The following is a 27,466-nucleotide window of genomic DNA, read 5'->3' on the forward strand; positions in this document are numbered from 1 at the left end:
ATGATTCACTACTCCAAGCAGCCGCAACAGCTAGAGCTCAGCCAATCAGAAGCCGGGAGCCAGGGGCCTCCTCCGGGTCTCCTATGTGGGTGCAGGGTCCCAAGGCTCTGGGCCATCCTCGACTGCTTTCCCAGGCCACAAGCAGGGAGCTGGATGGGAAGCAGGGCTGCCGGCACTAGAACCGGCACCCATATGGGATCGCGGCGTGTTCAAGGCGAGGACTTTAGCCGCTAGGCTACCATGCCAGGCCCATACAACACTTTCTTTCTAAAGCTTAGATACTGTCCTGTTCCTCCTTGAAAGCCCCCCAGGTCTGCAGGTGCAATGTCTGGTTCGACCTGACAACCAGGGCACACTGAGTCTCAATTTCCCCAGGGCCTTACTGCCCACCTCTTCCAGAAGCCTCTGTTTGAGCTCTCGTTCAGTCTCCAGTTTCTGCTGCAAGCTCCGAGCATTCATTTCAAGCATAGCATGCTTCTTCTCCAGGTCATTGAGCTGGACACGGGGAAAAAAAAAGACCATGATGCCACATATCAGTCTATCAGATGCTAATAACTTTCAGCAAACTCTCACACAGGGAGAATAACCAAGTTCTAAAGGTCAGAATGACAATGTTGTTTTTAGCCATAAGTAAGTTTTCCAGGGGTTGTTATCTGAGGTTAGAAATTCTTTCTGAGGAATGGTTCTTATAGGTTGCTATGACAAGTTCTACAGGGGTGAATGCCCACGAATTTATTTATCCGACATGCTTTGGGTGCATTTAATTAAATCATCATACAGTGAATACTAACTGCCTGCACAGCAATATAGCTCTGGGCTTAAAAGCACAGTCGAGCTCTCCCAAGGATTTCCAACCAGAAAAGCAGAGGGTGTTACAAGTCATGACTACATGGCTTGAAGATAAGTTGGATAAAAGAGGTGTGGGAAAGAGAAAGTGATCCCAACTGGGATCAAGAACGGCTGGGCTTGGAATATCTGGACACATAGGAAGTGACTGGAATATATGGAAACATAAGAAAAGACTGTTGGAGATTTTCAAAAGAGTCCATTGGAAAATGAAAAACAGAAATACCAAGTTAAACATAAAAGCTCAACTCTAAATAATAAATTTACTTTTCTCGTACTTTAAAAAAAAATGGTGAGTCAGCATTGGACAGCTTCCAGTGTGGGAACCGCGCCCCCCCCACCGCCCCTTGAAGCCCATCATTCTGCTCCCGTGAATTTCTGGTAAGAAAACATCAGGATTTTCAGACATGGGAAAAAAAACAAACAAACCCTACAAACAAGATTATAATACATATAACAAGATTATGGTACACAAAACATAAACAGGATTTATGTTGTTCATAGTGCTTAAATGGCAAAAAAAAAATTGGAAGAAGCCCATATTCCCAGCACAAAAAGGATGCTTAACTCAGGTGCTGCCGTCCAATTGATTTTTTTTTTAGAACTGCATGTTTAAAAATGTTCAATAACCCATAAAAGCAAAGCTTGTAATTATGGGATGCTAAAAAAAAATGTAAAGCTGTATGTATAGTAAAAACCTGTATTTCCACAATTGGTAATTTATTTGCGCATATATGCAGATGCATAAACAGAGAGACTGTCAAGATTTCTCCACTAATATAACAGGGTAATAGGTTATTATTTATTTTCCTTCTACTTTTCCCATGGTTTGTATATGTTCCATAATGACCTCAAACACTTTTTAAACATGAAATTACAAAGAAAATTTTAAAATCTAGATATAATGTGAAAAAAAATGTGAGCCTTGCACTTGTAAAATCAGATCTGTGCTTTTTTCATCCGTAACACTAAAGCAAAAAGCACCTGTTCTGCATCCTTCTAAAGTCATTAGCTAATGAATCCAGAACATTCATGCATTTTTTTAATATAACATGGAAAGGTCCACAGACAGAGCACATGTATTTCCAGTGTGAAACATGGAGGACCTGCATGTGTCATGATGCCACACTGTGCCCTGACCCTGAGGCTTAGGGAAACTGGCTAGCTGTGATTACCACCAAGCACCTGCCCAAGGATACTCAGCACTAAGTCCGTACAGCCCTGCTCGGAGTGAGATGCCAGAAAACGAGAGAGTTGTTTCCCTAGAGAGAAATTCAGGACTTTGGGGCCCAGATAGGCAGATGTTACCATGATAACCCAACACCCACCAACCATTCACACTATCACCGTGCAAGGACATCCTGAGGAAAGCACACAGACGACATTTCCAATGGAACGGATGTAAGCTCATGAAGTATGTTTACCAGGGACTGAACATAGATTCGTGTCAAGCATGACTTTGAAAAACAAAAACAGAAAATGCTTTTCTCAGAGGCCAGAGGGACGAGCGCTGACCTTGTCAGAGAGGCTCTCGGCTTTCAGCTTCTGCTCTTTGAGGGCCTGCTGCAGAGCGAGGATCTCGGCCTTGTGTTCCTTCACTGCCAGTTCCACCACCTGGCGAGACTCGGTGATCCGCTGGTCGGCCCTTGCCCTAGCAGAGAAACACACAACAGGCCTGCTTTCAGAGCTCCCATCCCTGGCGACCTGCAGAGGTGAGGCACACGTCCGACCCCAATAAGCAACTCAACAGGCTGAGAGCTGGACAGATGCCCAACCTTGTCTTCTACTTCCAAATGATTTCTTTCCCTCCAATCGCTGACCAAGCAAAGATGTGACCCATTTCAGGCATTGGATTAAAAAAAAAAAAATGCCATTAAAAAAGGAAGGTTCCTGCAAGTACTCACTTGGAAAGGGAAAGACATTGCCAAAGGCAACAGAGCTGAATATGTTGTATCAGGACCAGCACGGCCTCTTTGTGGGCCTGGAGCTGGAACCAAGGCCCACTGAAGGAACACAGGTGCTCGGACCTGGGAGACCCCACTGCAGCTGCAAGCATTTCCTCTCTTTAAACGTGTGCAAGAAACCAGACATTATAGCGGCTCCACGCAACTGAAGTGTGACCCGATGAACGGGTCCACAAGCAACACGGAAGGACGGAAACCAAGAGGCCAACTGGAAAGATGTCGTCCCTTCCCCTTTGCAGGTCAGACATTCTCCTACCCCACCCCTCGGCTCCTACAGTCTTCTCCACAGACAATTCCCTCCATCCAGCCCTCACAAACTCAAATATTATTCAGCCTTCCAACATAAACTCAACACCATGTCCTCCATAAAACCATTCCCAGCTCCTCCTCCGCCTGCTCCATACCAAAACTGTTTCTTGCCTAGTGCACCCAATGCCCTGTTTGGGGACATAAATATTAGGGTACCAGAGCCTATCTTCTCCACTAACCTTCTGAGGACAAGAATTCAGAATTATATTTTCCCCATCTTGGTATCTCATAGAACACCAAAAGAGAACAGGAAAAAAGGAAAAGCCAAGTTTATTCAGAGCTGACCTGCAAGTCAACAAGAAAACAGACGAGCACAGAGTTCTTAGGCACATAGCCATAATTACACCTTCCCTGTGTGCTTGTGTATTTCTTAATGATTATTATAATCATCACCATTAATGCTATTGGAGAGGCAGACAGAGTTCTAGCTACGTGCTCACTTCCCAAATGCCTGCAACGGGGGGGGGCCAGGCCAAGGCCAGGAGCCAAGAACTCCTTGCAAGTTACCCAGATGGTTGGCATCGACCCTAGCACATAAACCAGCACTGCCGCTTCGCAGGGTGTGCAGAAGCAGCAAGTTGGAATCCCAAGTGGATCCAGGCCTCGAGCCAGGCACTGAGATGCAGGTGTCTTATCTTCCAGGTCTAATGCTTACCCCTGACTTGGATGTGGAAGTCGGCTCCTGCCCCAGAAAGCTCTCTGGAGGATTCTAGGAATAGCCAGAGTAGGAGGTAGATTTGAAGGTGGGACCGGAGCTCACAGCAAGTAAGTGGGGCCAAAGGGATTCAAGGAAAGCAAAAACAGTCTTGAGACATTTCCTCTACTCCCACCCTGGCCTCCCCACAACAGCAAACACCCTGAGAGGGCGACTGTGCAAAGAGGAGCTATTTCCACCAGTGTCTCTTGATGCTTAAGGATTTTCATCTTTGCCAACATCTTTTCTACTGCAACTGAACTTAGCCTAAGATTATCCATCCAACACATCTGGCCGAGTCCCAGAGGTGTAGCTGACACACCTGAGCAGACCAGGGGGCCACAAGCAGGAAGCTGACACAGGCACAATCATCAAAGCAAGACACGATTCAGCATTCTGACCTGAAGCCATGAGGCTGATTCTGTCCCAGGAGCTATCCTTGTGCCAACTGGAGAAGGCACGCTTTCTCCAAGGCCATTTCTTTCCATCTGTAAACTGTCCAAACACCCAGCCCCTTCCTGTCAGGAGCTGTGAAACTGTCACAGGAATACTTCACACCCTGATGTCTTCGATACAAACAGGAGCGTCAAGCTATGCAGGCCAACCTTGAGCTCCTGATTCCCAGAGGAGAGGGCTTCCACGCTGGGGGATTGCGACAGCAGAGCAGGGAAGCCGCCTGAACGTCAGTCGTTCTCCAGAGAAAAACAGAACCAGAAGAACAATCAACTTTTCTAGTAAAGCAGCAGTCCCCATCTGGAGGTCACCACTTGGCCCCGTACAAGGGGACACAAGGAACAACGTTTGGAGACATTTTCGGCCGTCACAACTTAGCAAAAGGGATGCTGCTAGCACTCTGTGGGTAGAAAGAAGAGCTGATGCTTGGTAACCTACGACATCCAGCAGTCGCCTGCAGGAAGGATCACCCAGGAGCCGGGGCAGAAGGGACAGACCAGCACCAGACACAAACAAGATGAAAATGGCAGTGGTCTGGCAGAGACACTAGAAAACAAACTGAAGAGAGCATCTCTACCTTAATTCCGAGGTCACTGCACAGGCCAAAGGGACAGCAGCCACTGCCTGGGAATCTAGAGCCACTGTCCACAGCAGGGATGACCAGCCCCACCTGCTTTTGCTCAGCAATCTCCCAAGAACCTTCTCAGCCCCGGGCTAGCTGTGACAGCTAGTCACCCTGTTCACCATTCTTCCACTGCAGTCGCCTGTCACTGCCCCCCACAGACAGGAATCCCACCTGCTCTGCTTCTCGGTGTCCAGCATCCTCTGGAGCTCTCGAACTCGACACTCGAACTGGGACTTCTCATCCCCGAGGACACTCCGCCAGGCCTCCCACTGCCGCTCTTTCTCCAGCAGCTCATCGTTCAGGGCCTCAAGGTCCATAACCTGCTCCTCCAGCATTGTGCAGGTGGTCTTCAGTGCCTCCATCGTCTGCAACAGTACCACTGAGTCACACCTTGTAATGAGGATGTCCCAGGCTGAGGCTCCAAACAGCACGTGGTTCTAACAAACGGGCTGAGATACGGCTTCTCTCTGCTCCTCTAGTTGGAGCGGCTAGGACAGAAGGCACCAGCAGCCAGCCTATCCTACTGGTGCCTTGGAGGCAGAGTCCAAAGCAAGGCCTGCGGCACGAGGCCACAAGTATACTATCTTTACAGAGCATTCACTTCTAAGTTGGTTTAAATCAAAATGCAGAAGAACTATACACTTTCACAATGACAGTTCTAAGATCCCAAAACCTTGGGAACAAGGCACAATGGCAGAAAGAGCTAATTTATGGAACAGACGTTGGGAGGTACTCTTAAACTTTGGGGCACACCCCCCAGGAGTCAGGCCCTCGTCGGCCCTCCTCACCTGCTTCTGACTGGTGAGCTGCATCTCCCTCTCGGTGATCTCACGGCGGAGGTGGTCCACTTCACTCCGCAACTGTACAATCTCGTCGTTGGCGCCGGAAGCCTCGTCGAGTTGCTTGGACAAGTAGAAGTTTTGGTTGTTGAGTTCGGCATTGTCCTCAGTCAGCTGATTTAGCTGCTCCTCCAGGTCTGTGATGACCTAAAAAAGCAAAGGAATCCAGGTGACATGCCCGCTTAACAGTTCCTTTTCAGTAAAGAATCGCTTCAAGAGCTGTTGTTGGCAATCACCGTGCAGCTCCCCAATGCTCAGAGCCAAATCCATGTGCGCATGCCCACCCACTCAGGATGCAGTGGCAGAAGAGGGAAAACCTCAGTTCCTCCCTAATTCAGGATACACCTGAAAAACATGGCAAAAGTCAATCCATCGAAAGTGATGGACAGGGTCACTTTAAGGTGGCAAATGCAAACTGAGCAAGGAGGAGAGGAAGTCGGATCATCACAAATAGGCTAATTAAGCTAAAAATGGCCCTGAGACCATCTATGGAGGACACTGCTACTGTTGATGACCAATGTGTCTTTTTTTTTTTTTTAAAGATTTATTTATTTTTATTACGAAGTCAGATATACTGAGAGGAGGAGAGACAGAGAGGAAGTGGAGCTGCCGGGATTAGAACCAGCGGCCATATGGGATCAAGGCGAGGACCTTAGCCACTAGGCCACACTGCCGAGCCCGATGACCAATGTGTCTTACACAGCGCGATAATGCTCTTATCATGGAAGACCAACAGTGAAGGACACTAGAGTTATTCTAATCACGGGCAATAAATGTAATTTCATGCAACAGTGGAAAGAGAAACTAAAGGGAAACTCAGAATGACCCTGCAGATACAGTGTTGTGACACCTAGTGAGGTGTTATAATAGCAGATTTCACTATACAGCTAGCTATCTGAAAATGGAAATTCATGAATAAGAAATTGTGGTTTTACTGAGAGATTTAATCTGGTTTTGCTCAATTATGTCCCTGTTCAATCGCACAGGGATTTCTGTTTCGGTGCACTTAGCTTTCCATTCTCTCGGCTGAGGCTTGATGTCATGGCTTACAGAGAGCGCTTGCATATAATACTTTAGACATTTAAGGGTAATTTGCTAATAATAGTTGGAATGGAGTGCATGGGCAGTAAATTCAACTTTACAGAACAAAACAAAGTAAATTAAAAGGCAATGGCTCTTAAGCCCACAGTTACTTATTGTTTCCAATTTTCAAACTGAGAGCAGACCTACTGCATGAAACACTATCGTTAATTTCCACAAATCCCCATTTTAACCCCTCTGATTATTAATTTTTTAAAAAATTCCTCCTGGGCATATAATTTCAGGACATCAGTTAAGCTCATTTACTGACCATGGCCCAGAAAACACAACTTTCCATTTTGTTAACTGAGCTGATGGTCTTGCACTGTCATAGTAGCTTGCTTTCTCAGTGTTAAAAAAAAAAAAGTGAATTGCTAATGTGTTCATTGAGATATGATGTCAGCTACAAGAGAGGAATCAAAGCTAAATGAGTAGACGCTCAGCCCAAAATGGCATCAGGGACAAAGGGAGCAAACTGCACATCTGTCATTCATGGCACACAGCTGTGCTTCGTTGGGCAGCTCCCTTGTAATGGAGTCTCTTAATGTCAGAACTAAGGAACAACCAACACCCCACCTATCCAACTAGTCTGCTTCCTATATATGGCAAACCTGTCCCATCCTGATACTTCACATCCTATATCATAAATGCCTTTACTTAACCTCTACTGCATTCCCGAAGGAAGACAAGATGACTAAGGCAAATTGGCCTGGTGAGGGTTCCAGAGACACCCCACGACCCCAGTCAGCCACCTCGGGCGTGGCTGAGTTGGATTTTCCATCTATGCTTTAGAAGCTCATTCAGATCATTTTCTGCTCCACCTGTTTTCATTTGTTGCTTTATTTCTTGTGTATTTCTTGACCTTCATATGTCATTGGAAATATGGGGAATAATGATGAATGACCCACACGATGCTTCATTTTTAAAGCCTCTTGGGAAACAGACCATAGGGAATCCATTCACATAAGACTGAAATATTTACCTGTCATTCAGATATATATTTAAGCCTTTGGATAATCACTTTCTTTCTCTGATTTATTTGTGCGTGTGTGTACACAACGTATAATGAATCCATTTCTGTCAATTATTCATTTCTCCCAAAATTAGAATACATAATTCCAAAGAAGAAACACTTGAAAAAAGGCCAAGGAGGCGTCAAGGTTTTTATTGTCAGGATGAGTACTGTGCTACAGCGGGTTAAGCGCTGCCCACATCCCACATCAGAATGCCTGGGTTTTGTTACTAGCGCCTCTCATGATTCCAGCTTCCTGCTAATACACATCCTGGGAGGCAGCAGGTGATGGCTCAGGTGCATGGGCCCCTGTCACTCACATGGGAGAACCCTATGGAGTTCTAGGCTTCTGGCCTAACCCACCCTGAGCTGCTGTGGGTTCTTGGGGAGAGAACCAGAGAGTGGAAGGTTTCTCTTTCTCCCTTTGTGCCACTGTGTCTTTCAGATAGATTGAAAATATATAAACATCGTTAAAGGGTTTATTACTATCACTTCAGTGGAGATGCGCCCACTGTAGTGGCAAGGGTCCTTCTGTGTCGGTGATGTCATCCGGTTCTCAAGGGTTCTTGTGTCTCTGGTTTCTATTTCCAGTTTGTGAATGCTGCTTCTATATTTGGTCATTGTCTCTATTTTGCCCACTTGATAAGAAGAGTGACATGTCTGGATGAAGCGTACATGCAGGGACTTGAAGCATTTTAATTCACTCAGCCTTTTTATATATTGTTGGTCCCAGCCAGAACATGTACAGGTGTGACCCTGCTTCAAGTCCCTGGGTACACAGCCCTGCCCACCCCATACACCATACAGTATGGAGTCAGCCAACATGAAATTGACTTGGAATACAGGCAGTAAATTAAAGGTCTCCCTGCTTTAAAATGTCTGCCTTTGTGGTAGTCCTCAATTTAGCCTTGCTTTATAGATGTAACTACAAGGCTAAGTGACTTGCCCAAGGTCACAGGGCTAGTAAATAACAAAGCCTCACCTTACCTAGCTCTGAAATCAAGAATGTGTGCTTTTCCCCTAACCTGTACTGCCTCTCTCAAACAGATGTGCACATTCCATTCTTCCTTCGGATCCTCAAAACCCGAAATGATGGAATAAGATACACTGACCATCCAGAATGGCCCTCCTTGATTTTATACCAGGTTAATGTCCAACGGGGATTCTTCATGTGTTTTAATCTGGAAGGCAAAGTTACAGAGAGGAAAGGGGAGACAGAATTCTCCCATCCACTGGTTTGCTCCCCAATGACCAAAGCTATGCTGTGCCGAAGCCAGGAGCCCAGAGCTTCTTCCAGGAGTCCCACATGGGTACAAGAACCCAAGCACTTGGGTCATCTTCTGATGCCTTGACATGCTCATTGGCAGGGAACTGGATTGGAAGTGGAGCAAGCAAGTTTCAAACTGATGCCCGTGGGAGATGCCGGAGTTGCAGGCAGCCACTTAACCACAACACCACAACACTGCCCTCCAAAGAGGATTCTTAAGTCTACTTTGTGGCCATCATAATATTGTTTCCACATTTCCACTAATGATCTGCTTAGTAACAGGCTGTTATTATCAGGCTGTGAACTGTTCAACTCCATTCAGTTCATGTAGAGATGAACTGAAAGGCTGGTTCCACCAACAGAACTGTTTTATGTACATTTTTGCAGATAGATTTTTGTGCAGTTCTTTTAAGAGAGAACAAGGGTATTATCCACTCTCAGTGTCAAAAAAAAAAAAAAAAAAAAAAAGGTGCTTGTTTGGAGCTCTGTGTTGCTCTTTGAGGCTGTCATGCAAAGCTCCCAGCTCTGAGGAACAGAGGCCAGCCTCTCTGGTGTCTGCAAGGAGAACAGCAGGGGAGAATCAACAGCTCTAGGGCAGGCTGGAGAGCAAGCACCAGGCTAAAAAGACACAGGACTACAATCCTATTTTAATGCTTCGTTCTTTCCTGAAGGCAGCTATTTGCATATTATTTATTTTTAATCTTATAGCTGACAGATTGATTCATAATTAAAACCGTGTCATATGTTTGCCCACCAACTCCCCTCTAAAACAGACTTAGGTAGGGCTGTAGGTGCCAGATTGAATAAAATCTTTTTTTTTTAAAGGCCCTTCAAAATATAGACATGGTCTAGGCTTGGAAGCATCACTGTTCCTGAGCTTTCTGAAAGCTGCTAACTGGGGAGCTCCTCTCAATTGCACTGTCACGAGAGTCTCCACCAGTGCCAAGGGGGTTGGCTCCTGGCAGACACAACCTTGGGCAGCACCAAAGGGAAGGGCACACCCAGTGTGCTCATCTCAGGTGACTTCCAAAGGGCCTTGAACTTGGCAGCAGTGTTAACTGAGACCTCCTGTGATGGCCAGACACCGCTCAGAGGCCATGGTTTTCAGACTTTTTCAAGTAGCACAGCCACTTTACAAACAAGACTATGTTGTAAGCCCAGTACAAATGTAATGGTAAGTGACATTGCTCAGTAGTTTCTAAGGATCAGGCTCTGTGCAAGCATGGGGCACACACCACCTCCCTCAGTTCTTGCACGAATCCTAGGGGGAAGGTGTTATTGCCAAATTCTATGACTCAGTGTTTTCTAAGTCTTACTGTTTCTGAAAATCTGAATGCATGTTGGAATGAAGCAGCTATCTCTCCCCTCACCCAACCCCCCAAGAAGCAGTTCTGAAACCATGCCTCAAATAGTCCATGGTGGATCAGAATGGAGAATACACAATGTTATCCCCATTTGACAGGTGAAGAAATGGAGGCTTAGGAATGTTACATCATGTAGGTTACCAAGAGACGAGTTAATAACATGAGTTCAGTTGGCCTGATTCCAGCGACCATGGCATGGATCACTCAAGCACTACCTCAGCCTGTGAGGGGAAGGAAAACTTACTCAGATTTCCCAACGAGGGAAACTGTCCCCCACCCATCCACCCAAAAGCTTGGCCACAGAACACCAGAAGTAAGTGAAGCAGGAATTAGAAGTCACTGCTCCAGATAAAGCAAAGTGGGAGAACTTAAAAGATATATAAGAAAGAAATCCAACCGTTTTATGTATTGTCTTATTCCACAAAAACTGAGCTACCAATTTTAAATGTGGGGGACAGAACAGATTCCTGGGGGACAGCAGGAAATTCCTGAACGTAACAGTTAACATTTGTTTCTCTAACTGCTTCACTAGTTCCACGGATACGGAGACCCTGGAAACTCCCCAAGTCACTGTTAAGTACACCAACTAATTCACCCGCAACACAGCTGCAGAAGTCATTTTTTTTTTTTAATTAGCAGCAGAATTACTTTAGTACCAAAAAGATTGAAAAAGGAAAAAAGAGGAAGCCCCAATATATGTATGGGATTATACTGACACCTGCATTGAAAACATGTCTGGGGTTACATCAGGAAAAACTGGTCATGTCAAAACGCCAGTCGTGAAGGGATGGGTGCTTCCCTTGGGGATCACCCTGCAGTGTGTGTGAGACGCAAGAGCTCTGTGTCAAATGAGAAACTACAACACTAGCCCAGGAGCAGAACGCAGCAGCCCCTGAAAGAAGGGAGGAGATCAGGAGTAAGTCAACAGTCAAGCCTATCCTACTCCAACCGCCATGAGACCCCCCCCAAAACAAAACAAACAAAAAACTGCCTGCCGGGCACCACTGGCACCTGTCAGTCTGGTCCTTCTCACGGTCACTCCCAAGAAACGGAAGCAGGCACATCAAAAACCCTCGCTCAAGAGCATTGCCAAGAGTGGTATGCATCACAGAAACGACGCTAATGTCCAAACGCCAGAGAAAGGATGAGTAATCTACAGTTGTATGCATACACTACAAACACACAGGGACAAGAAGGAAAAGGTTAGGGACAATGCCAACAACACAAAGCAACCTCAGAGAGGAGGAAGAAGCAAGGAATAACAACCAAAAGATCATACCCTGGAGGGCTGTGTCTCTAAGTAAGAGGACAGTCAGGACTAGTCTATGGTATCAGAGGTCAGAACAGTCCATTCCTCTTTGGGCAAAGGAGGCTGAAGGAAGGTAATAAGCTGAAGAGAGATAAAACCCCGAATAAGAATAGGATGCCCATCTTTTAAAAAGTGACTACTACGTGGTCTGATCTTATCTAAAGCCTTGAGTTTCTGTGCTCTCTATGATGGAGGTGGGGATGCTGCTGATTTGCTAATGCAATCATCTTTTCTCTGTATCAATATCCTCTCCCAGGTCAAGTGTTTGGTGCAGCAATTCACACACTGATTGGGACACCCGCATCCCGTTAGAATGGCATGGGGTCAAATCCTGGCTCTGCTTCCATTCCAGCTTTCTGCTGATACACACGCTGAGAGGTATCAGTAAATGGCTTAAATGGCTGGGATCCCACATGAGATAATGGGATTCAGTTCCTGGCTGCCGGCTCCCACTGACACAACCCTGGCTGCTGCAGGCATTTGGGGAATAAACCAGTAGCTGGGACATACCCATTTCCTTCTCTCTCTCCCTCTCTCACCTTTTAAAACATCATCATCCATGGGGTCCCAGAATTTGAACTTGCAAGTTAGGATGCCAGATTTGGCCTTTTTTGAAGGAAACATTCCTAGGTCTCAACAGAAGGACAAACTTGACTTTCCTGTGTGCAAGAGGCAGTTGAGAGTCCTCGCAGAAACCTCTGCAGTGGCAATCAGACCGTTTTTGTCCTGGTCTGGCCCCCTGCCCTTCCACGGGAGGCAATGAAGAGGAGCTGTCGTGGACTCTGATTGCAACTTCTGTAACCCACTAGTGAACCACACAAGGAATTATGTGACTTTCCCAACAACCCTCCTCCCTGGCGATAAAGAAAGGCTGTCATTAAAAAAAAAAACAAACAAAAAAAAACCTGACAGAACCCCGAAAGATAGATTATGGTGGGGAAGGGGGTAGGTTCCAAAAAGTCCAAGTCTGACCAGCACTATCTGATCTAAGCTGCAAGTGTATATCAAAACTCAGTCACTGGTGTAACAGAGAAGCCACCCCCTGGTTCAGATCCACATCATTTCAATCATCTTGGGTGAATTAATACTCACAGTACAGCTGTTACGAAGAGCATCAAATTTGCGCTGGATTTCATCTCTATGTGCCTAAAAGGTAAGAAGTGTATTATAAATTTTTCATCGGGTAGAACACATTCCTATACGCTACGGGTCAAAGTAGAGAGAGCAGCGGATTGCTGGGAAAGCCACAAATCACTGCTATGGCAGTCCCGGCATCCGCCTGCTAGAGAACTCATTAATCAAGTCATCCCCGACACCAGAAACAAAGTAGAGGAACACGAGACATCATGTGAATCACAATTGTCTGGACCGCGCATGCATGCTGTGCACGCAAATCCTGCGAATGTTCACATTCACACCCAGGCACTGGTGGGAGAAAGAGGCGGGGAGGGTGGGGGGGGGGAACCTAGGCAGAAGCTCCTGCTTCCTTTCATCTGCCCCATTCCCACTCTGCAAAATGAGTGGCTTTCCTCCCCAGCCTGAGCCCTAAGATGCACAACACACACACGCACACACACACACACACACCACAGGACAATATCCAGGACGTGGCATAGGGGATTGCTGTTTCATCAAAAGCTTCCAAGATTTACAAAATGCTAAGGGGCCTTTGAAGTAAACAGTCTTTCTCCAAGGTTTGTCCGCCAAACAGGTGTGTTCAGAGCACGTTGTATGTGCCCACGGAAGAACACACCTTTGTTCTGGAAAGGGGAGACAGAAAATACAAGAGTGCAGGAACACACATGGGGGGTGGGGGAAAAACACAATGACAGGAACAGATAACAACCAAAGGAAAAGGCAGGATGAACAAGATGGAGACCCCAGCCAAGCACAAAACAGGAGAAACAGTAGAGGGAACAACCTTTGCAAAGACCGCAATCAAGAACAAGCCAGGGGCATGTGAGGAACAGAGAAAAGTCCGAGTGGCTGCTACGGCCCAATAGCAAGCAGGAAAATTGAGTATTCTGTTGCCTTTTATTATTATTATTATTATTATTATTATTATTATTATTATTATTATTATTATTATTTCCCTTCCTGGCTTGTTGTGCCCATGAAATAAGCAGAAACACCTGAATGGGCCTTGGGTCCTGAAGGTGAACACTGTGATAAGAACCGGGTGGGGCTTCTCCCTCAATATCCTCCTTTACCTCAGATACAAGATGGAAACAATATGGACATAATAGTATTGCCCACTTCCCTATCCCCCTGAACCTTTTTTTTTTCTTTTTCTTTCTTTAACTGTAATTAACTATGCAAAGATTGTCAACAACAACACAATAAAATAGATTATAAAAAAAAAAAAAAAAGAAGTGTGTGTTTCAATGCCACAATTCCTCAGATCTGTGTGGCTACCAATCACAAGACCTATCACTTCCACCATGACATGTTTATTTCCACACATGATGATTGTCACATGTGCCGATTTCAGACATCTCAGAATTGAAGAAAGAAAAAAAATGAGGGAGTTTCAAAAGTTCAAGTGAGCATTTAGCTAGTGGATAACATACTCAAAGTCCCACATTTAAGTTCAATTCCTGGCTCCAGCTCTGGACTCTACCTATTTATGTAACTCCTCTGAGGAAATGGGTGACAGTTCCAGTAACTGGATTCCTGTCAGCCATGTGGAAGTCCTGGATTGAGTTTCTAGCTTCTGGCTTCTGCATCAGCCCAATCCTAACCTCTGTGGACATTTGAGTTAACTAGGAGATGGAAAATTGTCCTTGCTCTGTGTGTATGTGTGTGTGTTTACATCTACACAGGCCTGTGCATGCACCTACCTGCTTATCACATAAATAGATGAGACTGGCGTGATAGTGTAGTGGCTGAAGTCCTTGCCTTGAATGCACCAGGATCCCAGATGGGCACTGGTTCTAATCCTAGGAACCCTGCTTCCCATCCAACTCCCTGCTTGTGGCCTGGGAAAGCAGTCGAGCACGGCCCAAAGCCTTGGGAGCCTGCACCCATGTGGGAGACCCGGAGGAGGCTCCTGGCTCCTGGCTTCGGATTGGCTCAGCTCTGGCTGTTGTGGCTGCTTGGGGAGTGAATCATCAGACAGAAGATCTGCCTCTGTGTCTCTCCTCCTGTCTGTATATCTGCCTTTCCAACAAAAATAAACAAATCTTTTTTAAAAAAAGAAAAAAAATGGAATAAAAGAATAATGTAAATTATCTCCAAACCTTTCAAAGTCCCTTCGTGCACACTCCACATTAGATTGCTGATAAAAATATGTTTCTTCTGTGGGTACTGGCCAGACAATCTCTGCAAAGGCACAGTAGCAAAGTTAAGAAGCAGCCCAAGATAATTATAGACAGGCAGGCAGGGACCAAAAACCTTCAAGTTCAGTAAAGAACTTGGACTTCAACCTAAATGAAACTGGAAACCAACAGAGGATTTTAAGGAGAGGAGTGACAGGTCTGACTGCTGTTTCGGGCTCCCCGTGGACATTATGGGGAGACCAGACATAGAGAAATCTGGGAGAAGGTCGTGTTCTAGTACAAGATGATGGCAGTTCAGAGTAGGAGGGTAGTTAAAAACAGATGAGCAGATGGAACTGGGGGATTTCTTTTGGAAACCTAAGTGAAAGGATTTGTTGATGGATGTGCTGACAGGAAAACAACAAAACAAAACAACAGAGAAAAACCTGGCAACTTAGAATTCTATACCAGGGAGGGGGCAGGGAAACCTAGTGAAATGAAGATTTTGTCAACATGCAAGTTAAGGAATTTGCTACCAGCAGACCTGTGCTATTAAGAGGCATTACTGCAGGTCCCTTAGGCAGAGGAACAATGACACCCACAAATGGAGCTATACAAAACAAGGAAGAACGGTGAAGAAGACAATACAGCAAAAACACTCGCACAAAAACTCACTGAGAAAGTTATAAATGGAACATTTTAGATTAGAATAAACTTCTGAAATAATTGGCCTGTATTTATCTTTATAGATTTAAGAGGTCATGTTTTTTTCCTCAAAACAAAAACAAAAACTATCTGCCTTCTTCCCTAACAATGAGATGGGTTAACATGATGGGCTAGAAATACCATTCACCCCAAGTAGGCACGTAGCTGAGATCAGCCCTGGAAGCCATTGGCAGCCTGGCCCCCAGGACCATCCAGGCCCTCCAATGGGTTCCATGACAACCAAGGACAGAAGGCAAAGACACGTCCTGAGAAGTAACGAGACCCCAGAGTTAACCAACCCAAGGTTGGAGGCGGGACGTTTGGTCCAATCAGAACTGCTCGATCATGTCCTCACAGAGAAACAGCAGCTGCTGTCAGCGTGCATTCACAAGGCTGCGGCTGTGTTTCAACTGAACCTGATTTACAGAAAGCAGGTGGCTAGCTGGATTTGGCCTATGCACTGCGAGTCCCTGCACTGACTGACTATCTAGTGTGAGATCGCTCAAAGGCAGAAATGGGAAAGTGTTGGTGGATTTACAGCCTTCAGATCATGAAGAGGAGCCCGGACAGGGCCAGGAGCCTTGGGCCACATCCCCACAACGCCCTACTGCTCTGAAGACCAGAACCTGCAACTAGCACTGCCTCGGCTCAAGGCTCAGGGAGCAGTCCCAGCAGCGTCTGCAGTGTCCGTCATTTCCATCCAAATCGATCACCAAGGGGTCTTTGGGTCAATTCACCACAGCCGACTATGATCCTCTCTGAGGTTATAAAGTAACAAGCCTTGGTCATGCCAGCCTTGGATCTGTCATCAACTGTGAAACACACACACTCACTCACCACGCAGAACTGATCCTGTCATGGCTGCCAGACCGGGAAAGCAGCAGAGGATCGTCTGAGGCGTTGGGTTTCTGTACCCCATGTGGGAGACATGGGAAGAAGTTCCCAGCTTTGCATCAGCTCAACTCTGGCCATGACAGCCATCTGGGGAGTAAACCAGGGTATGGAAGATATCTCTTTCTCTCTGCAGTCTACCTTTCAAATAAAAAGTAAATACACAAATCTTAAAAAAAAAAAAAAAAGTCCCCAAGAGCTCTTGCTTACATGAGTTGTGCCCGTATGTGCCATATCAGAAGTTAAAGCAGAGATATTCATAAAATATTGGTATCTCTTTGAAAATAACAGTAATATTGCCTTTGTGTCATGAGGGCACATGTTGACACAGTGGAAAATGTCAAGACTGTGGGAATGATCTGCCCCCTCAGTCCCGCCCGACCACTGACCAGGGGCTGAATGGTGACCAAGGGGAGTCATTAGGCTGCAAACGCCCAGTCCCTTCTGGCAGTGTTTGTGGATGACAGCTAGTGACCACACAGCCACGGTCCGAGAGAACACAGCAGCACTGCGGACCAGAAGCCACCGTCCAGCTGTCTGACCCCCTCCCTGGCCAGGCTCCTGGAACACAGCCTTCCACAACACCAGCCCATCCCACCCCACCACACAGCGGCCCTGATGTCACATTTTGGCTATTGTGCCAATGTCTTATTAATCAGATACAATCTTCAGGGTAACATAAGAAAATGAGAGTGTGCCGTGATTACTGTTTTACATGAAAAGCGATGGCTCTGGGATCCTGCCCGCACGCTGGGAGTGGGGAAGGGTCCTTTCACTGCTGCCTGTGTCAGTTCTTTGACCACATTGGTAGGAGAACTTGGAGCCAGGAACACAACACAGGCCCATGAGGTCTCACTGGAGTGCTCGGGCAGCCCAGCAGTCCCACTTGCAGCAGCGCTTTGGCCCTATCCCCCCTGTGTGCTGTGCAGTCTCTAACTGTCTTCCTCCTAGATCAAGGAAACATACAGGGTCTTAATAATCAGGCCCTGCCAGGAAACTTTCTTTCCCACCCATGACCAATAATATCTCCTAAAAAAATGCTTCTATTTACACCTGACTCTGCTGCGGGTCTCCACCTTCTTTCAGCCTCTAAATGCCATGGATTTCCATGCAAATGTAGTTGGTTGGATGGGAACAGGGAGAGTGGGAAGCAAAAAGCACCAGGAAGGCTGACAGGGATTCCCAGCAACCCCTTTCAAGTTCCTGCCACGGGACTCTTCAAGTGCACCATGCACCATCTGATTTGGCCTGGAGGAGGGAAGCCAAACAACGTGGCTGCTCCTTTGCCAGGCCAGGAGGTGGATGGCCTCTGAAAATGAAGCGGTATGGGCCCACCTGACCATTTGCATCGACTGATGAAGCAGGCTGCTGGGAAGCTCACAAATGTCCTAGAAGAGCATTATAGATCTGGCTGATTCGATCCAACGGATGCCGGCGCTGGCTCTGAACCCAGGCTCCCAATAACCAGAAAGCAGTATACACTGAATTTGCAACCATTTTCTCATTTTCTTCAAAAAAGTACATTCTGCAGTGCCAAAAGCCAAGCGAGCCACTGGGGCAACCACCACATGCTGGCCACAAGCAGGTTCCCAGAGGACCGCAGCAGGAGGCAGGGGATGGGTAAGGTAGTCCACAGCTTCTGCAGGGAACTGAAGCAAGGGGTGGCGGCAGGGTGGGGACTGGTTTTCTAAGGCCCTGGCACCAACCCCTGCCACATCTGTAGACAAGCCCCGTTTCCCACAGTTGCTTGAGCTGGAGAGCCCCACTTCCCAGCTCCCACAAGTCGCTTGCTGAAGAAGCTGCTCAGAGGTGGCGGATCTCCTCCAACTGAACAGAGTGGTAACTCGGTGCTGAGTGAGGCTTCCAGCAGCCATTATACACAGCATGCGCCAACAGGCAGCAAGACGGCAGGATTTTAAGGAGTAATCTCCCCATGGATAAACAGCGGTGACATACGCTCTGCTTTATACCCTCCTCTTGCCATACGGAGCCAGGATGAGATACATAGCACCACCTCCCCTCCCAGGTTTCCACACAGCAGCCAAGATCAATGTGTCCTTCTCAGCTGCTCTAAAGTAAAAGGATTTGAGGAATTACGGGCCAAGGCCCTGGGGGGAAGAAAAGGCCATAAGACACTGCATTAGGCACACAGACAGAGCTCATTAAATATGGATTATATTACTGATGTCTCCTTCTCTCCCCTCTAGAGCTTGGGTGTTCACACAGAGGGGAGATATTAATATCTATGCACAAAGCATTAAATAGAGTTTTTGTTGACATTTAAGTGTCTCCCTTCAACAATGCTGTCTGTCTTCCCCACCACTCTTCCAGATCCAGCAAACATGTAAGACTTCTTGGCATGCACTCTGGGCTGCGATTCATTCTCACCTCCTTTCTCCCCACTGCGCCCTCCCAAATTACAGACAAGTTTTTCTTTGCCTTTCCTTCCTTCCTTTGTCCTGTTTCACTGTTTTGCATCTTTCCAGTCAGTTCATTTTGAAACAAGACCCAATATAACCAGGGACTATATATAACTGTGATTTCTTTTTGTTTCCACTCCCCAAACCCAACACTGGAGGTTCATGGCATCATTTACTGAGTGTTTTCAGAAATGATGGAACTAAAGGTTGCAGTTGGCCTCTGGCCTAGAAAAATCTAGAATGCACAAACACTTTCCATACAGAAGCTACTCTGAACTTTTAAAACCCCAGAAGCCTCTGGGGCCCTGACTGGCTGCACAAAAACCCCAACACTGTTAGATTGCATTCCCGTGTGGTATGCAGGCTGGGATTCCTAAATTCAACAGCAGCCAATAACTTTTAAAGATGAGACTGTCATAGGGGCCAGCATTGTTAAGATGCAGTGGCAATCTCATTGGTCTTAATGGGCTACTCTGCTTCCAGTCCAGCTCCCTGTGCCTGGGAAGGCAGCTGAAGACGGCCCAAGAACTCTAGGCTCCCATCTTTGGTCTAGCCCACCCGGGCTGTCACAGTCATGTGGGAAGTGAAATAACAAACAGATAGAAGATCTCTCTCCCTCCCACTTTGCCCTTCTCTTTTTAACTCTTTCAAATAAACTCCTTATGTAAAAAAAGAAACAAATATTTACATTACTTTTCAATCAGGGGAATCAGAAGCAATGAGCATGCAATAGCTAACTACATATGTAATCCTGTTCCAAGAGCTCTCTAGAGATACCCATGGACAGAGATGAGGATGGCATCCAAATTGAATGGGAATGAACAGGACACCCACTTAGGTACCTTATTTTAAAACCACTGGGAACCAATCAGCTACATTATACCCAGAGCGCAGGGGAGGACACCCTGACCAGCAGGCACGAGTATGCCCAACTTCTTGGCAGGTACAGTGTTTGACCATGAGAAACGTATGTGCTAATGTGACAATAGATGAAAATTATTCTGTGCTCGAAGCCCAGGGTCCGCCAAGCCAAGCTTCCAAAAGCCACATAGTGTTCTATGTGGTTTCTGAGAAAGAGGAGGAAATGAGAAGATTTTACCCACTACAAGGACCATAGTTGGCACTCTAAGTTGATAAGCTAGTTGCCACTTTGCCACCGAAACTCACAAGGGTTTTGTTAGTGTGGGTCAGACCTGATGAGAAAGATCAGCTGGGGGGAAACAGTCCTGTTTTTAGATTTCCAGAAAAAAACTGAGGGCAGAAACCCAGGGACCTCTCCCCTCCTGAGGTCCACTTCCCAAGAGAATGCTCCAGCTGAGTCAGCTAACATCAGAGAAGAATCACTCCCATCCAGATGATTCCAAGTGCATATACAATTCAAGACGCAGAATACACAGTTGAAGAAAGAGTAACACAAATGAGGGTAATCAAAATTAAAATAATAGAGGTCTGCTAGAAAAGACTACAACTTTAAGATACAAGACTTTTTTTTCTTAATGATTACTGAAAACTAAAGTAGGAGATCAAGGGAAAGCAGAAGTCAGATCAATGACAACTACTTTGAAAGCAGGAAGGACATAAATAAAAGGGAGCTTTTCAGAATGCTGCAGAGAGCTCGGCTCTGACCGACGACGCCAGTCCCAGAACTCCAGCAAAAGGGAAACCTGCAGCGCCCTGTTCTTCTACCCTTTAAACACTTGTGTGGGCCATTCTGGCCCTCTGGGTATTTCTGAGCAAGCAGATCCCTCAGGCGGTGCCACCCTCATCCCAGCTGAGGCCTCCAGCCTCGGAAGCTGCCCTCCCCAGACTCACCGTGAGCGCCTGGATCTCCTCTTCTGCCTCTGCCGTGGTCTCCTCCAGCTCCGTCTTGGCCTGGCGCAGCTGGCTCTCCAGGGCGGCCCGTGCAGCCTGCAGCGCCGTCAGCTGGGACTCCCGCTCCTGCAGGGAGAGCTGCAGCTCTGTGAGCTGGCGCTTCAGCTCCAGTTTCTGCTCCTCATGCTCCAGACTGACCTGAGGAAGGCAAGGAGAGGCCATGCTGATGGCTGCCAGAGAGGTGGTCAGAACGCCACCTGCTGCTTTCAGACCACGTGCTGGGGACGAAACTCCCAGCCTTCAACAGGGTGGAGTGGGAGTGTGGGTCCAGGTGGGAGGGCCAACAGCTCCAAGTCCTGAACAGCTCAGAAACCAGTTACAAGTGAGAATATGTGAGGGGGCAGAATTAACAGTTGATGGATTAATGTTATACTGGCTACACGGCAGAGACTTAATCCAACTGTGAGGTATAAGGGTGGGGTCTTAGGAAGCAACTGGGTTAGATTAAGGAATGGGGCAGAGCTGAGGGCTTCACAGACATGCCCAGGAGTGCTCCCTGTCTCACCCTGAGATTTTACTGCAGCTGCTCTGCCACCCTCTACCCTCAGCAGACACAAGGCCCACTGGGGCCACCTCATCCTCCAAACCATAGCAGAAACACACTGTCTTCCTTCTTAAGTAGCTTTTCTCAGTTACAGCAACCAGTCAGCTCAGATTAAAAAAGAAATTATCATACCGAGCATGTATAGACTGTTTTCATTATTCCCTAGCAAACAGTAACTATTTACATAGCATTTATATTGTATTAGGAGTTGGAAGCAAATCAGAGCTGATTTGAAATATACAGGAGGAAGTACACGCAGTTTGCACAAACTATGCCATTTTATGTAAGGGAGTGGAGGACTGTGGATTTTGGTATTTCGGGGTAGGAGTGCATCAGGGTATTTTGGATCCAATCCCCCACAGACACAGATGGACAACTGTGTACCCTAACTATTCCTACTTACAAATATCCAAACGCCTGGGAAGGCTTCAAAGGAAAAACCACACAGCAAGGACCCCAAATGGGAATGATGATAATTACTCTGAACAGAAAAACGTTTAGAGGTAAATGGGTGTAAATACTATATTAGTAACAGGGACACTTTGTTCATTAGAATGCAAATGGAATAACAGACTGAATTCCATTTCTTTGAAACATCCTAGGCTCTGATTTGTTTTCATTAGGTAACCCACATTACTGTCACATCATGAGCTCTCCTTCCCTTCGCCCATCTATCCACCTATCTAACTCAATGTTTCATACATTAATTTAAGGATAATTTACTCAGAAATTTCAGTGTTGAAAAAAAAGGAACATGGAGAAGAGAGAGGCTCTGCCTTCAAGTGGGGCAAAATATGAAAACTGATTATTCCTGTACAAGTGTGGCCAAGGACAAAAGCCAGCCCGTGGGTTGTCATGGGTATATAGCAGAATGCTAAGGAGCTAACTCCAATCCTGCTGAAGAATCAGTGAGACTCAAAACAAGCCGAGGAGGAAGAGGCTTCCAGGCTAGGGAAGCAAGACATCCAATGACAAGGATATGACAGAGACCATGGCATGTCTGCTGACCTAACCAACACTGAGAAGGTCATCCTGGGACCTGAGGTCAAGAGAATGAGACGCTTGTTGTTCAAGGGAACTGTCCAGAAGTGGAGCACACAGGGGTAGCTCAGCACAGGAGGCTGGGTGCATGCAAAGGACACATCCAGAAAAGGTAAGAGAGGAGGAGAGAGGAGAGGAGGAGAGAGGAGAGGAGAGAGGAGAGGAGAGGAGGAGAGGAGAGGAGAGGAGAGGAGAGGAGAGGAGAGGAGAGGAGAGGAGAGGAGAGAGGGGAGAGAGGAGAGGGGAGAGGAGAGGGGAGAGGAGAGGAGAGGAGAGGAGAGGAGAGGAGAGGAGAGGAGAGGAGAGGAGAGGAGAGGAGAGGAGAGGAGAGGAGAGGAGAGGAGAGAGGGGAGAGAGGAGAGGGGAGAGGAGAGGGGAGAGGAGAGGGGAGAGGAGGGGAGGGGAGGGGAGGGGAGGGGAGGGGAGGGGAGGGGAGGGGAGAGGAGAGGAGAGGAGAGGAGAGGAGAGGAGAGGAGAGGAGAGGAGAGGAGAGGAGAGGAGAGGAGAGGAGAGGAGAGGAGCTCCATCTGGAGAAGAGAAGGCCTTTGGTAAGTCAGAAGAAGCTGCGAACTTGGCTCAGATGTGTACTGCTGATGACTACAATGATGATGATGAGGGTGATGTGACAGCCACAGAAACAGTACTCACAACATGCCAAAACAACCCATGATAAGCAAACTATGGCAATGAATGACAGATTAGGCACTCAAGCAAACATCACATAAACTTAAAATAAAAACACAGAACTAGCATTTGAATTTAGGACATCTGGCTCAAGGGTCTACCTTCACAGACAATGCACCTAACACCCCTCACTCTCTGTCTTACTGAAAATGCCAACAGAGCAGGCAAGGACACCAACAACAACCCTGAGAATTTCCCTACTGCCATTTGGCACAACCACGAGAGGCAGTGGCAGAGAGCTAAGGAGACGTGGGGGTGCTGAGAAGTGGGTCGTGAAAGATAGAGCCAGGAGCCCTGCAACTTGGCCACTCCCCAGCCTTCCCTGGACAAGAGCTAACTTTGCACACACAGGAGTTAGAGGAGGCCTGGGGCCCTTTAAGGTAGACCAACCTCAAGCCTGAGGCCTCTGCCCTCAATCTCACTAGCAGCAGGTGGCCCAGAGAAGATGAACTGGCCTCGTTATATTTAGAGCTAAACTCCAAAACACCCAGGGAGAATACAGAACTCTGAGCCTCTCATCAAACCTTTTTTAAGTTTCTCCTTCCATTTTTTGGAGGCCAACCACACCAACTCTCCCCCCCACACACACCAAAAGCTTCTTGGCTTCCTGGGGACATTGAAATGGCCCAGAGGAGCTACAGCTGCAAGGCAGGCTCTTGAGAACAGACTTCTGTGGAAAGGAAATGCAAAAGACATCCAAAGGTTCCAAGCTCTAGGATCCTGTCTGGGTTACTGACACTCACACCCAAGAGTAAAGATACAGCCTAGCTAGATAAGTTCAAGTCCTACCCCAAGGTTTCTGGAGGAGCTGAAACAATGGATATGGTGTGAAGAATCACCTAGAGGATTGTTAAAGACAACTCACTCCCTGTCCATTCCTTTCTACAAAGCTAACACTAAGAAATTTTCATTTTAAATGACATGCTGGCAATCCCAATGCAGGTGTCCAAACCTTGACAACCTCCTCAGATACACCAGCAATTCATGTTTTCCTGTATTTGGAGAACCAACTTCATTCCGATAGCCCAGTTTATAACTAAACTTGGATTCATGAAGATGTACATTTACTTCTCAGAACACCATCCTGGTTAGGAGTCATTTCCTTAAGACCATCTTTGAAGAATCCCATTACAAGTGTGTGAGCATGTTACACACAAGATACTGGGTTTTCATTCGCAGTTCTCCTGGTCCTGTATTCTACCAGAGCCAATTAACTCTGCCTACCAAGCTGCAAATGCCCAAGACCATGATTTGTCACTGTTTGTCCTGTTACTACCATCCAAGGTTGTTTTACACCTAGATAGGGAAATATTATTTTGAAGACTCCTTGTATACCCAGGCCACTAACTGGCCTGCAGAAGCCTTTTAATGTACATGCAGTGTCTATATGAATGTAACTTCTTGTCTTTAGTCAACCTCAACACATGTGCGACCAAACTTGCTGTCTTTCCCTCCCGGTCAGGCTGGGTTGCTCTCTTTACCTTCCTTGTAACTCTGAGGACAATGACCTCCCAAATGAACTGAATTCAGTCTTTTCCTTTAATGGGACTCTGCCGCCGTCATCCAGCCACACTATGTGCTTGATGCTGCTAAGCTCTACGCCTGGTTGGGCTCATGTGGTTTCCCCCCAGGAAACCCTGAGAAAGTACCACTTGGGCTGCTCCTGTACAGATACACTCGTTACAAGAGTCCCCCACGTGGCCCCAGGAAGGAGACACATTTGATGCACCTGCAACACTAACAAGAAAAGGATGTGCACATCTAATTCATATCCATGCGGTCCAGTCTGCATCCTGCCTCCCAAAGCACAGTGCCTTTTGCACAGGTGTGCCTTTAGGGGGAAGCGTGCCTGTCTTCAGGTCAACAGAAACTCCTGGGAGACAGCTGCTCACTCTCACCTCCCTCAACCTTGTCTCCAGCTCTAGCAGCCGATTCTTGTCACTGTGGTCTTGGTGGCTGATCTTCTCCAATTGTTCTTCTAGCTTCCGATTCTGGGCTTCCAGTTTGCCAGCTTGCGTCTCCAGGTAAAACTTCTGTTGCCTGAGTTCGGAAATCATCTCTTCCTGGGCCTTCCTGGTGGGGGTGGTGGCAGGGTGCAAACAAAATCACAATCTGGTTAACAGGGAGCACTTCTCCTTGGTAGGACAGACAGACACATGGTCTCATGGAGTGAACCATGGCCATTCCAACATCAGCTCTCTGCTGCCTCAGCCTTGGTTGGCTGCACAATCTCAATATGCAGGGGCTGGACACCCATGAGTTCTTCAGCTCTGAGTTTTATATATGGTTGAGGAGAAAGCAAAGGACACCAACATTTCTTTCATTCCCTTCTTTCCTTTTAGAGGCTCCACACAAGAGCAGGAATGGGCCTCTGTAGAGGACAAAGGTAGCCTCCTAACTCAAAAACATGAGTGAATCAGTAGCAAAGAAAAGAAAGAACCTCTACCTTCTAGTTCTCTGTACATCTTCCCCATTGGAAAATCATCTTTGTAGAGAGATATTTACAATGGTGTGGGTGGGAAAGAATCATGGAGAAAAGTAATTCATGGGAATCTTACTTTCTTCTAACAATTTAACAGATTAAGATACATCAAAGTGCTTCCCTGTGTGGACAGTCCTCGGACTGAACCTCCGACATCATCCCACCCCAGGGTCTTGCCTAACTACAGTGAGACAGATGGACCAATCAGACACATAGGATCACTTCCTGATCATTAGGGAAGGCAGGTCTGGGGAATAAGGACCAAAGCTTTCCAAAAACAAACTATAAATAGCTTCATTAGAGACAGCACAACACTCTATAATCGGATAGTAATTTGAGGTACTTAAGAACCCCAACTCAACAGGGAGTGCACACATAGAGGGAGACCACTTAAGACAGGGAAAAAAATCACATGAGCATCCCAGGATTAGGCCGACCCACAGAACTCTAAAACTGCTCCCACTCGATCAGAGAGAAGCAGAACAGAGTATATGTACCAGGAGAGACCAATGTGCAGTAAGGTATCACGACAGAATCTGAATACTTACATGTTCCTTTGGGTGAAAAGGCTGCTATTTGCAGCCAGCTTATTGGCTTCAGACAGCTCCACAATCCTCTGTTCCAGGGATCTGATTTTGGAATCCATGGCATTGATCATCTGAAACACAGGGGACCTTTGAAACCCCACAGGCAGACATGAAGCTGGAATGGGGTTCTAGTGGGCTTGGGGACTGGGCTCAGACTCTTATCTGAAACTTTGCCAGTAGTGGCAAGGGATTCCAGCAGTCTGTACCCTGGGGATCACAGATATTACCTCTCAAACAGAAAGGACACAGCTGTTTTTCCAACAGGGATGAAAGGCCCTCGCACTGGCTAAGAGGACCCCCACGCAGAAACGTCCTGTGAACAAGCCTCAATACGGCTTTGTTCCATCTGTGTGTGACCAGACCTTCAGCTTCCTCTCTGGCCTCTCTCACTAGGTTACCACTTGCGGTAAATCCTTCTCGCCCGCCCAGCTATGGCTGTACCATATACTTGATATCAAAGTTTTCACCAATTTAATGACTCATAATAGAACTTTCCCAGGATCATGGCTTACAGATTCTTACATGGAAAGTCTCAATGGCATCTGAGAATAAGATGTGTAGTCACAAGGTTAGGGTTAAGTTGGAGAGAGAGAGAGAAGTAAGAAGCAAGGAAATGAAGAGCCACCAGGCAATCTAAAGGAGCCCAACCCAGCAGGTGGAAGCCCAGCCCAGCGTGAGCTCTTGACAAAAGAACACATCCAGGACTGCGCCTTTAGAAGAGGAAGCAGCTGCAGAGGAAGTTCCCTGCCCTCCACAAACTCCAGGCGACTGCAGGGAGAGAAGGCACCAGACAAGATGTGTTCTTCTCTGGTGGGTGATTCTTGGCATTGCCAACACCCTCCTCGAAAAAACTGGCTTGGCGACCCCCCACCTACCGCCTTCTGCTCGCTGAGAATTTTGCCTTTCTCATGCGCCTCCTCTTCGTGTCTCTGCATCAGGTTCTCCAGACTCTCCTTATCAGCCAGGTCTTTCTTTATCTGATTGTCTAACACCTGCGGGAACAAAGGAAAAGGTGAGCCTCTTTCTGCAGCAAAGTTGGGCACAACCTCTGTGGAATCTTCCATAGAGGCTGGCAATGAGGGGGAGGAGAGAGGAAGAGGAGGAAGAGAATAAACAGTGAAGAGGTCCGAGGCCACCAAACTGGAGCGAAAAGAAAGCAAACAATAGCGAGTTTGTCTGTCAGCCCAAGGAGAGTGCACCAAAACAAAGTTGCCTCCAGGA

General features: G+C 46.9%; 1 protein-coding gene across 3 annotated transcripts in view; it reads right to left on the reverse strand.

Annotated features, from left to right (window-relative positions):
• The window catches only part of CIT (citron rho-interacting serine/threonine kinase), a 163,379-nt gene that overhangs the window by 29,773 nt on the left and 106,140 nt on the right, over positions 1–27,466 (reverse strand). For all 3 annotated transcript variants that reach the window (XM_036496409.2, XM_036496410.2, XM_058656934.1), the window contains exons 20-28: positions 27,121–27,237; positions 26,207–26,316; positions 25,075–25,249; positions 20,848–21,045; positions 12,855–12,908; positions 5,680–5,877; positions 5,063–5,256; positions 2,362–2,497; positions 391–495 (exon numbers count right to left, since the gene is read on the reverse strand). In XM_036496409.2, the coding sequence (XP_036352302.2) occupies positions 391–495; positions 2,362–2,497; positions 5,063–5,256; positions 5,680–5,877; positions 12,855–12,908; positions 20,848–21,045; positions 25,075–25,249; positions 26,207–26,316; positions 27,121–27,237 (1,287 nt within the window). The remainder of the gene's footprint in view (positions 1–390; positions 496–2,361; positions 2,498–5,062; positions 5,257–5,679; positions 5,878–12,854; positions 12,909–20,847; positions 21,046–25,074; positions 25,250–26,206; positions 26,317–27,120; positions 27,238–27,466) is intronic.

Source organism: Ochotona princeps, chromosome 29, assembly GCF_030435755.1.
Source record: "Ochotona princeps isolate mOchPri1 chromosome 29, mOchPri1.hap1, whole genome shotgun sequence".
Taxonomy (NCBI): domain Eukaryota; kingdom Metazoa; phylum Chordata; class Mammalia; order Lagomorpha; family Ochotonidae; genus Ochotona; species Ochotona princeps.